This window comes from Engraulis encrasicolus, chromosome 22 (assembly GCF_034702125.1).
Source record: "Engraulis encrasicolus isolate BLACKSEA-1 chromosome 22, IST_EnEncr_1.0, whole genome shotgun sequence".
NCBI classification, from domain to species: domain Eukaryota; kingdom Metazoa; phylum Chordata; class Actinopteri; order Clupeiformes; family Engraulidae; genus Engraulis; species Engraulis encrasicolus.
This window is the reverse complement of record NC_085878.1, coordinates 7,183,429-7,195,928: the sequence shown is the minus strand read 5'-3', so window position 1 is coordinate 7,195,928 and position 12,500 is coordinate 7,183,429. Positions and strand designations below refer to the sequence as shown.

Sequence of the window (12,500 nt, the reverse complement as noted above, 5' to 3'; positions counted from 1 at the left end):
AGACCTGATCTCGCGCTCCCAGGTACCTCCGAAATGAGGCGCTCCTGGAGGGTTGAACAGGAACTTGATTTGTTGCTTGGCGAGTAGAGACTGCAGCAGTGCTTGACACTAACTTTTTCGCTTACCAGCCATTTTGGCTAGTGGTTTTCCTGACTCACTAGCCATTGGGCCTTTTCACTAGCCATAATTTTCTTAGCCATCATAGCAGCTTTAATTAATTATATAATAGGCTGTAGGCCCTAATAATGTAATGTAGGCTAATATAATATAATATAGGCCTAATATAATATATAATATAATATAATATAATATAATATAATATAATATAATATAATATAATATGCTAGGCCCTATAGGGCAATTAGAATTGTTAGGCCTATTAACTGGTCCATGCATGCATGCTAGGCTATGCAAAGAACAGATTTACTGATCAGAGGAATGGCATAACCTATAGTATATTTAGGCTACCATGCAGAAACACCAAGCACAGTGTTGTGGAAGGGCACAAATGTAAGCTACACGAGAGCAAAATATTTTCGTCTTTCATCTGGAGGGACTTCTTCATATCATATAGGCCTATCTGTGGTCGCCGTCCAAATTCATGCGCGAAGTAGATAGCCTAAAGTCATTGCCAAGTTGGCCGGTCCTCGGACATGGATGTGGAATAACACCTCTTCTGGAATATTTGCTTATAAAAGTATCCACTAGAAAGCACACACAGATGCGGTAACTAGCCTACAGAAGGGGCTACGACTTCCTTTCATTCCGTTTAATAGTGAGTTGTAAAATACAAACGGGCGAGACGGGCACCTGCGAAGGGACATGCAATGGGATGCTTTTGTGCAGTCTGGAAGGCTACTGCGCGTTTTTTTAAGAACGGTTTGACAGTCGGGAACAACAGCACAAGAAACATGGAGGAATATTAAGGTATGAAGACACAGGCAAATCAGAAAATAATTTAAACCAAACATTATTAATGCCGCATGTGTCCTTGTCTTATCACTGCGCTAATGAGACTTTCACAAGAGTAAGACAGACTGACATGTTTTCCTCTCGCTTTGGTCATTTTAATGACCACTACTACTAAGTATTGTAGTAATGACAGATCGCAAAACAGGTCAGTTGAGATGAACTTCGCTACTTTATTTTCACGTGAAGGTTTCCAGTGACATTTCGAAGCGCACGCTGATGTCCCGGTAGCTCGCTGTCACTCCTCTTCGCAAGACTAGCTCTAGGCCTATCAGATTCCTGGCTTGCGTGAGACACAGGTGACACGTGACACAGGTGCTTCATGGGTATTGTAGGCTCGCGAAATCGCATTGTATTGCTTTTGTAGCAAAGACGGTCCGAAGAAAAAAAAAACTACAAAATGCGGTGCCTCATCATTCAGAATAGTAACGGACCCGCCAGAATGGCTAGTGAACCTTCGGTATCTACTAGCCAACGCCGACTTTCACCCGCATTTGGCTACCTGGCGTGTGTTAGTGTTAAGCCCTGGACTGCAGACTCGGTTGCATGGCAGCGTATGCCTCTTTCAGCTCCCTCTGGCCACTCTTGAAATTTGTCCCCTGGTCAGACAACAACTCGTGAGGTTTCCCCCTCCTGGAGACAAACCGGCGGAGTGCCATGAGGAACGAGTCGGTGTCAATACTACTCAGCAGGTCGAGGTAGACTGCCCTCGTAGTCAGACATTTAAAAATCACTCCCCATCTCTTCTCGCTGCGTCGACCCACCCGGATGATGAAGGGCCCGAAGCAGTCAACTCCGGTTGAGTGGAACGCTGGCTTGAAGAGTCTGAGACGGGATGGAGGTAGGTCGGCCATGCGTGGGACCTCTGGCTTGCCGCGCCAGAGTTGACACTGCGTGCAGTAGTGCTGATGTCTCTTGATGGCCTCCCGGCCTCTCAGAATCCAGAACTTCCGTCTCAGCCCAGCGAAGAGTCTTTCTGATCCGGGATGACGCAGCTCTTCATCATACTGCTTGATCAGAAGAGTGGTGAGGTGATGTTTAGGGTCTAGTACTACAGGGTGTACTTCTTCCAGATCCAGAGCTTCTGCACGACGTAGACGACCACCAACCCTTATTAGACCATCTGAGTCCAACTCAGGTGCAAGCTCGAGGAGTCTACTTGTGGAAGGCACTGGTTTCCCTGAAGTGAGGGCTTTGACGTCTTCAGAGAAGGTAGACGCCTGTGCATCTCGATAGAGGCAAAGCTCAGCCTCTCTGTAGGTTTCAGCTGGAGGGCTGCCCTGCTGGTTGGCCGCCCCGTGTAGCCCCTGCGCTGTGGCCTCGACCAGGTCTTGAAAGGTCTGATACTGTGTGATGTCTGGCACAGGACTGTCTGTGACTACATGAGCACAGGATATCGGCTTCCTTTCCTCCTCGTCGGGGGTAACTGATGTGGTCTGGGGTGGTACGGGCCAGGTATTAGGGTGTTCCAGCAGAAAGGCAGGACCTTGACTCCAGTGGGATGGCTCTGCCAGCTGGGAGAGGGTCTTACCCCGCGTTAGGTCATCAGCTGGGTTGGCCTCGGATGGGATGTAGTGCCACATTTGGAGGTCTGTGAGCTCCTGGATTTCTGCAATCCTTGTGCCGACAAAGACTTTGTATCGACACGAGTCGGAGGTGATCCAGGTCAACACAGTGGATGAATCGGTCCACATATGAACATGGCGAATGTCCAGCGTGAGCTCTGTCTTGAGTGTTCTTGCCAGCTGAGCCCCTGTAAGGGCTGCGCAAAGCTCTAGCCTGGGCATGGACAATCGTCGCTTAGGTGCAACTCTGGAGCGGGCTGCTAGGAAGGCTACCTGGACTTGACCAGAGTCATCCTCCGTGCGAAGGTAGCCCACTGATCCGTAGGCCTGCTCAGAGGCATCCGAGAATATGTGGATATCTCTCCATGCTGCTGGTGAATCGAGGGCAACGGTGACGTAGCATCTTGGAAGGGAGATCCTCTCCATGTGCTCCAACTCCCGTTGCCAGATCTCCCAGGCTTGGAGAATGTCGGTTGGCAGTTGGGGATCATCCCAATCCCTCTGTTTCTCCCAGAGCCTCTGGACGAGTATCTTTGCCCTCGTCGTGTATGGGATGATGTAACCCAAAGGGTCATACTGACTGGCCAGAATGCGGTAAATGGTTCGCATAGTGAGGGGATCTTGGCTTTCCGAAGGGCGACACTTGTAAGTCAGCGTATCGGTTTGGCAGTGCCATTGTAGGCCCAGCGTGGACTCCTTGGCATCTGGTTGTTGGTGGGAAAGCCAGAGCTCTGTGCTAGTTGACCGGTCGACAGCGGGGAGGTGACTAATGACTTGTGGGTCGTTGCTGGCCCACTGACGCAGAGAGAAGCCTCCCTCTGCCAGTAGCACTCGAAGCTTGTCAACTAGAGCCTTCGCGTCTTCCCTGGTGGAGCAGCTCTGCAGCCAGTTGTCCACGTAGAAGTGGTGCTCCACTGCTGTACGAACATCCTCCTGGGGGTCACTGTGGTCAGTGACATGCTTTTGTAGGGCGAATGTCGCACAACATGGGCTGCACGTTGTGCCAAAGGGAAGGACGTTCCACTGGTAGACCGTTGCTGGGGCCTCACTCTTCAGGTCTCGCCAGAGGAATCGAAGCAGGGGTTTATCCTCAGGCAACAGGCGCACCTGGTGAAACATCCCCTTGATGTCACTGGCGAAGGCGACTGTGTGTTCTCTGAATCGCAGCAACACCCCAAGGAGAGTGGCACCAAGGGTCGGTCCAGCTAGCAGGCATTCATTGAGGTTGCCACCTTGGTAGCGGAAAGAGCAGTTGAAAACTACTCGGTGCTTCCCATTGTGACTGACGAGATGATGTGGTATGTACCACGACTCAGGAGACTGATCCGGCTTGTCGACTGGCAACCTGGTGACATATCCCGCGTCCTCCAGCTTCTGGATCTCTTCACTGTACACTTTCGCAAGCTCAGGATCTTTACTCAGGCGCTTCTCAGTCCCTCGCAATTGTGGCATGACTGCTTGAGGTGGGGCTTTCAACTGTGGTGTGGACTTTCTCCTCAGAAGAGGTGTTGCGTATCTGAGGGTGCCATCCACATCCACTCTTACAGTCTTGGACTGTAGCAGCGCCACTGCTTCTTTATCACTGCGGGAGCGGACCACCTCCTTCTCACTCTGGTAAGGCAGTACGTCGAGTTGCCATAACCTCTCAACATGTTCACGCAGCTCTAACGAAGGGGGCTTGAGAGTGGTGAACAGGGACTGTTGGGGGGTCAGGCCGTACTGGATCGGTCTTGTTGGTCCTTGCAAGGTCCACCCCAGTCTGCTGTGGATAGCTGCAGGACCCCCTGGCGGGCCCAACAATACTGGCTCGATTGGCGTGATCAAGTCGGGGTGGTCCGAGCCTATCAACAGCATTGGCTGGACGTTGTCGAGTGGCTGGAGTGGCAGGCCTTGAAGGTGGGGGTACTTTCCACGAAGTTTCGCTACTGGATGGGTGTGTCTGGCTAGGCCAAACTGCTTGGCGGTGAATGCACCCTTGATGGTGAACTTCTTCCTTGGCTGTGAGGCGGATAGCAGTGTGAAGGTGACTCTTGCTCCTGTTATGACCTGAGCGTCATTCTTCACCGTCCGGAGAGAGAGGGTCTCAGGTTGGCCAACTAAGCCTAGTTGCTCTGCGGCGCCATGTAGCAGTATGGTTCTCTCGGATCCATCGTCTAGGATGGCGTACGTGGTCAGAGTACACGGGCCATTACAGAGGAGCACTTTCACTACTTTCAGAAGCACACTGCTGCTGTGCCCCGGCCTGTCTAAGTACAGTGTCTCAGTTGGGGTCTGGGCCACCGCTGGTGGTTTCTCACCTTGAGTCTGAGGCCTGGAGTTGAGGTCGTGGAGTACAGCCAGGTGTTTGCCCTTGCAGGTCTGACAGGTGGCCTTCAACCGGCACTTGACTGCCTGGTGCTTCCGACCACATCTCCAGCACCGGAAGTTGGTCTTTATCCAGGCTGTCTTCTGCTCATTGTTCAGCAACTGGAAGTTACCGCACTGGTTGAGGTAATGCTTATTGTTGTCACAATAGGGACAGTAGATCTTGGCTGCCTCGCCGGCAGCTTCAGAGGCTGGCTCAGATGTAGGAGGCGTGACTGGTGGGGTGCTTGAAGGAGACTGGACTCCCATTAGCACAGTAGTGGTATGTCCCTTTGACTTGCGATCATACTTCTCCCTTGCTTTCTTGGGTGCATCCCCAGCATCCGCACGCGCTGGCTTGACTTCTGTGCCCTGCACCTCCAGCTCAAACTCAAGCCATTCCGCAAAGTCCCACAAAGATGGCACCGGCTTCTTCTTAGGGTGTACATGCCTCTTGAAGTTGCTACGTAGGTCATGTGGGAGCTTAGAGAGGAGTCTGGCCACATGAGATACACAGTGCAGTTCAATGGCCCCGTCATCGCCCATTTGGTCCTGCATTCCGACTAGGCCGCGTAACTTCAGACCAAATCTGCGGAATGCCCTGAGATCTCCACTTCTAACGTCTGGCTCGTCCATTACTTCAGCTATCCTCCTCAGTGATAACTTATGGGGCTGCCCATAGTGCTCTGTCAGTGAGTGCATGGTGTCACTGTAAGGGTGGCTTGAGTTGCAGTACGAGTCAGCTATTAGTTGTGCATCTTCGAATTTCAAGTGATCCACTAGCACTTGGTATTTGAAGCGTTCAGTGGCGTCTTCGGGTAGAAGATTCTCTAAGGACAGCTTCAGCCTTGCGAACTGACGTGGATCATCACTTGTGAACTGTGGTATAGTAGGCTTAGGGCCTCTGTACGTTCTCTCCGTTTGTGGTGGGGAAGGGGAGTGAGAACGGCTACTAGCAGGGGAGGGTCGAGACCGTGGAGACTGTGGTGCATTATGCATACTACTGGGCCCATACGAACGGCTGTTGGGAGAGCCGGGTCTGACATCCTGCTGCTGTAGTGGAGGCTCTTGGGGAGGCTGCTGGCGTGGTGAGTGCAAGCGCAAGCGCTCCAACCCTTGCCTAGCATACTGCAATCTGCTTGGTTCCACTCGCTCACTAACTGGAATTACTGGTGGTGGGCCTTGGGACTGTGCGCCATAACTAGCGTACTGATGGGAGGGTGGCAGCAGATGTGGCGCTGGAGGAGGGTAAGCTGGCATCTGTGACTGGAATGCAGCTGCACTACTATGTTGCGCTGAGTAGACAGGCTGATCAGGATATGCTGCATGAGGTGTGAATGAGAGGTGCTGACGTGGGGTAGAATTAACTGATCTATCCAACCTATCTGTCAGAACCTTAACTGCCTCCATAAGTATCCTGTTCTGTTCACTTAGTGCATGAATGGTGCTGTTTGCTGCTGTATGAGCGGATGCCGCCGCATGACTACTCACTGTGCCTCTGGCTGCGCTGGGAACTCCTCCCACCGGCGTGTGCTGAGTAGTGGGCAGGTGGGCTGTAACCTCTCTCTCCTCATCACCACTACCATCCCCTTCTGGTGTACCGGGGTCACTGGCCGAACGACGGTGGGGGACATAAGACACCTCATAGGCGCCGAGGTGGCTTGGCTGTAGGATGGCGCGGGGAGGGAGACTCGTTGGCTCATAATCATGCTGCTCCTGGCTTCCAAACATCTTGGGTCCTCAGTAATCACCAAATCCCGGGTTTCGGCACCATAAAATGTTAAGAAGAGTGGGTTCGGGATGGGGTGTGAACACTGAGGTTCATCCGATCAGAATGAGAAATAAATGCTGGAGCCAGTATTGCAGTCCTTTTCTTCTTTATTAATAAATCATCCTAACATAACCTTGTGATTGTGAGTGTGAGGTTTCTGTAATAAAACAGAATAAATAAAAATATATATTAACATAAGGCAATGACCTTACTGGCATTGTACATGAGGCAACATAAGGCTAGCGCCATCTTGGAATATTACTGTCTAACATGTGGCTCACACTAGTGGGCTAAATCCCAAAAGGACAGTAACAAACACTTGGGGAAATTGCACAGCTTAATATGAAATTATAATCACACTGAAAATAGCAAGATACAAAATGGGCTCATCTTAATTAAGTAAAGACAAGTACTGAACCGAAATGGCTTACAAACAAACTTAGCAGCATAACTAAAATGACTGACAATGACTAAGCATGCCTGCTAAGCTAATAGCAAGTACAAAACGGTTAGCTACAGTTAGCTTCATTTCCAGGACTCATAAATCTTCACAACATGATGCTACAACAAATACTGACGAATATAAATGACAGCAAACTACTCACGGGATCATGGACGCACACAAACACGAGTGTCAGGCGAGTAAATTGTCCGTGGCACCAACCGAAAAACCAAACACTCCACTGCCGAGTGAACCGGAGTTTGAGGGAAACAACTAAAGCTTCTAGAAAGACGTGGCTGGAGTCACATGACCACGTAATGTCCATATATGGCACATAGAGTAATAACAGTCATTTAACCCTTACCTTTCTAACAGGCACAGAGTTCAAAACGTTCTCAGATCCGAGGCCAGACCCACTCGCAGCTGAAAAAAATTCAGCGTCCAGCGGGTAGCGCTGGTTTACCAGGCTACTATAAAGGCACACTAAGTCAGCTAAGTGTAATGTAGCAACAATAGCAACACAGATATGTGAATAAATGAAGAAAACGTCTTAAGTCTCAATTTTAAAATGGATTAATACAAATTTATATTCATTTTTAGTATCCATATCAACATTCAGTTGATCAAAACAGTGCAATGATGAAGATGTAAATGTGTGTGTGTTGCAGGAGGGGGAGGGGGGGGGTACATAGAGAGAGGAATAAGCAGAGAAAGAAACGGAATTGGAGAGAGAGTGTTGGTGTGTGTGCAGGTGTGTGTGTGTGTGAGAGAGAGAGAGAGAGAGAGAGAGAGAGAGCACGCCTGTGTGTTAGGAAGCTAGATCTGACACAATGCCCTATGCACTAGTATATCTGCGCTTCAGTGGAGTCCTTGAAGAGACACATGACCTTGAGATGGCCCTCAGAGGTAGTCGCATGATAGGAATTTATAATCATATCTCATAGTCTCCTAGGTTTGCATATGGGATGTGTGTGTGTGTGTGTGTGTGTGTGTGTGTGTGTGTGTGTGTGTGTGTGTGTGTGTGTGTGTGTGTGTGTGTGTGTGTGTGTGTGTGTGTGTGTGTGTGTGTGTGTGCCTGCTCGTGTGTGTGTGTGTGCTTGTGTGTGTGCTCGTGTGCATGTGTGTGTGTGTGCACATACAGTTCTCGTCTAGTCTTGTTGGAATTGGAATTGGAATGAAAATACTGATAAAGTTTTGGTGTGTGTGTGTGTGTGTGTGTGTGTGTGTGTGTGTGTGTGTGTGTGTGTGTGTGTGTGTGTCTGTGCGTGCGTGTGTGTGTGTGCTTGTGTGTGTGCTTGTGTGTGTGTGTGTGTGTGTGTGTGTGTGTGTGTGTGTGTGTGTGTGTGTGTGTGTGTGTGTGTGTGTGTGTCCTTATGTATGTACTCCTGTGTGGCTCTTGATGTGTCCATCACTCGGAGAGATAGATGCCCTGTCATCGCAAAACAAATGATGCACATTCACCGCTTCCTTCCTCTCCTAACATCCTCTCTTCCTCTCTTCCTCCTCCTGTCTTCATTGGCCTCATATGTCTGCTTTTTATCCTCCCTCCCTCCTCTCCACCCTCTTCTTCCTCATTCACTTCACCTCTCTTTGCTATCCTCTCCTCGTCTCTATCCTCTGTTGCTCCTCTCTTCACTGTCCTCTCCTCATCTCCATCATCTCCTCCCCTCCCCTCTTTTCGTCCGTCCTCCCTTCATCATTCTTTCCCCCATCTCACTCTTATGCCCCACTCCTCCTCTTCATCCTGTCCCTTCTCCTCCTCATCATCCTCTCTTCACCATCTTCTCCTCATCTCCCTCTTATGTCCATCTGCTTTTTGTTTTGTTTTGTTTTGTTTTGTTTTCAGTTCTTACCGCGACAAGAGCGAGGCGAGCGACGGAAGTAATTGACTTTGTATTGAGTCGCGCGACAAAAGCGATTCTGGAGACTAGAGCGATTCGCACGCCGAGAGCGACAGTTTGAAGTTGAAATCCTTTCAACTTTCTATGACGCGGTTCGGCGACCAGCCGCGACAGCCAATGACTGTATAGAGGTCAGTGACCACAGCCAATGGGAATGTTTGAATGCTTTGCCTGGACATACGCTAGTCGCTTCAATCGCTCGTATCGCTCTTGCTGCACAGAAGCGATTCTCTGCCGCTTGAATCAAGTCGCGGTTGGTCTATTTGTCCGGTTACCCTTCTCCTACTTGGTCCCTTTATTGTTTGCCTCTCAGCTGGGGTTCTCTTATCTCCTTAGCACCTACCACCCACACCAGCTCATCCAACCATCCACACCTCCTTCTGCTTTCTTCTCTCCTACTCGCCATTCTCCACACACACACACACACACACACACACACACGCACACACGCACACGCACACAGACACACACCTCCTGCCGCGTTTCCCCTCCTCCTTGAGCTCGTTTCACTTCGTTTTGTGACCTTTCCTTTCTTGATGTTTCATCCCTCCCCTCCCAACTCTCACTTGCTCTCTCCTTTATTTCTCTTCTCTCTTGCCGCCCCCTCTCTGCTCCCTTCTTCCCTTCTTCTCTTCCAGTGGCGCCCGTTTCTGCCCGGCTTGAAGTTTGACATCATTGACTCTCCCTACATCTCCTTGTACACAGGTGAATGTGTGTGTGCATGTGCGCTTGTGTGCATGTGTGTGTATGTGTTTGTGTGCGTGCGTGCTTGTATTTATATACGTATGGTGTGTGCATACAGTACTTTTGTGTGTGTGTGTGTGTGTCTGTGTGCAATGCATGCAGATATTTGTGTAAATGTTTGGGTAACAAAACAACACAAAACAACACATTCATCTATTACAGTATGTCACCGCTCCTTATACCACATTCATCTATTACAGTATGTCACCGCTCCTTATACCACATTCAATTCTCACATTAAGATGTTATTATGCACTGTGCAGTCATTTGGTGTCATTCGGTTATGACACATCAGGGTCCTCCAAACTCTCTTCTCTTCTCTTCTCTTCTCTTCTCTTCTCTTCTCTTCTCTTCTCTTCTCTTCTCTTCTCTTCTCTTCTCTTCTCTTCTCTTCTCTTCTCTTCTCTTCTTTTCTCTTCTCTCCTTGTCTCTCCTGTCCTCTCCTGTCCTCTCCTGTCCTCTCCTCTCCTCTCCTCTCCTCTCCTCTCCTCTCCTCTCCTCTCCTCTCCTCTTCTCTCCTCTGCTCTGCTCTCCTCTCCACTCCACTCCTCTCCACTGCTCTCCTCTCCACTGCTCTGCTCTCCTCTCTTCTCCTCTCCTCTCTTCTCTTCTCCTCTCCTCTCCTCTGCTCTGCTCTCATCTGCTCTGCTCTCCTCTCCTCTCCACTTTCCTGTCCTCTCCTCTAATCTCTCCTCTCCTCTCCTCTCCTCTCCTCTCCTCTCCTCTCCTCTCCTCTTCTCTTCTCTTCTCTTCTCTTTTCTTCTCTTCTCTTCTCTTCTCTTCTCTTCTCTTCTCTTCTCTTCTCTTCTCTTCTCTTCTCTTCTCTTCTCTTCTCTTCTCTTCTCTTCTCCTCTCCTTTCCTCTCATCTCCTCTCCTCTCCTCTCCTCTCCTCTTCTTGCCCCTCTTCTCCTTTCTCCCCCCCTCTCCTGTCCTCTCCTCTCCTCTTCTCTCATCTCTTCTCTCATCTTGTCTCCTCTTCTCTCCTCTCCTCTCCTCTCCTCTCCTCTCCTCTCCTCTGCTCTCCTCTCCTTTACTCTGCTCTCCTTTCTCCTCTCCTCTCCTCTCCTCTCCTCTCCTCTCCTTTACTCTGCTCTCCTTTCTCCTCTCCTCTCCTCTCCACTTTCCTGTCCTCTCCTCTCCTCTAATCTCTCCTCTCCTCTTCTCCTCTCTCATCTCTTCTCTCATCTTGTCTCCTCTTGTCTCCTCTCTCATCTTCCTCTCCTCTCCTCTCCCCTCTTCCCTCTCCTCTCCTCTCCTCTCCTCTGCTCTGCTCTCCTCTCCTCTCCTCTCCTCTCCTCTCCTCTCCTCTCCTCTCCTATCTTCTCCTCTCCTCTGCTCTGCTCTGCTCTCCTCTCCTCTCCTCTTCTCTCCTCTCGTCTCCTCTTCTTTCCCCTCCTCCCTCTCCTCTCCTCTCCTCTCCTCTCCTCTGAGGACCCCCCCTGTGAATCGTAGCAGGGAGGGCACAGTATGGATTCAGGTCTTTGTTGGCCATGTTTCTTCACACACACACACACACACACACACACACACACACACACACACACACACACACACACACACACACACACACACACACACACACACACACACACACACACACACACACACACACACACACACACACACACACACACATTAAACATTTTTTTCTCTTCTGTTTTTTGCCCCCATATTTTTTTTCTATCTGCCGGAAGTGTTGTTTTAATTGGTAAAGAAAGAGACAGTGTGAGGCTTTTAGTTTTGGGGGGAAATGGAGTGTGGTGGGTGGAGATATGCCCTCCGTTAGTCGCTCTGGCGCTGTTTAATTGGCAAAATTGGTTCATTTGATCTTTAAACTAAAAACATCCGAAAAGTCAGCTATTTTCATGTTTTTTTTTTCGAACACCCTGTCTACTCACTTTGTCTGCTTCACTGCTTCATTTCCTAGCTGTCATTCTCTCTCTCTCGCTCTCTCTCCCTCACTCTCTCTCTGTGTTTCAGTCTGTTTTTCTGATTTTGTGATGGTTCTCTCCTTATGTGCTGCGTTTATACAGTACATTACATCACAACCGTGTGGATATCAGGAGAAATTACCTTGACAGCTGCTTCTAAATCAGCGTATAAAGATGAAGTAGAAGGCAGTAAACGCGCTTGCGAAACGGCATTCTGGAGGCAAAAGTAAAAGTTTTTCAGTCTGCATTAATGGCCATATGGTAGCCATATGGTAAGCTTTTGTCGACTAAACACTTTGTGCCAGTAAATGTGTGAATGTTTGACAGAAGTCTAATAGATGCAGTGTCATGTTGCTTCCTCCCTCTTTCCCTCTGTCTCGACTTTCTCACACGTTCTTTCTTTCTCACACACATACATACTAGGGATGGCGAAAATTGAAAAAACTCTTAACCGGCTACTGAGACTCATTAACCGGTGGTTAACCGGTTAACCGGTAATCTTAAATTATACAACATTCGCGTGCCTGATATGCACAGCACTGATTTTTTTACATTTTATTTTTCACAAGTTTTTTTTTTGCTGCGCAGACAGGACCTGCCATGTCCAGCCACTGTTGCCAGATGGAAAATGCTGAATTATCGTACTAAAACCTCAAAATTATCATTTTTTGGGAGGACATTTTTATTATAATTATTATTATTTTTACTACCGGTTAACCGGTGGCAGAACATTTTAACCGGTTAATGTTGATCCGGTCGGCTATCGGTTAAACGGTTACCGGTGAACATCCCTATCTCACACGTTCTTCCTTTCTCACACACATACATACACA

The 12,500-nt window shown here is 49.2% G+C and overlaps 1 protein-coding gene across 1 annotated transcript in view; it reads left to right on the top strand.

The window, feature by feature from the left end:
• The window catches only part of LOC134439279 (N-acetyl-beta-glucosaminyl-glycoprotein 4-beta-N-acetylgalactosaminyltransferase 1-like), a 57,961-nt gene that overhangs the window by 25,734 nt on the left and 19,727 nt on the right, over nucleotides 1–12,500 (top strand). The window contains exon 8 of the mRNA XM_063189182.1: nucleotides 9,630–9,696. Within this exon, the coding sequence (XP_063045252.1) occupies nucleotides 9,630–9,696 (67 nt within the window). The remainder of the gene's footprint in view (nucleotides 1–9,629; nucleotides 9,697–12,500) is intronic.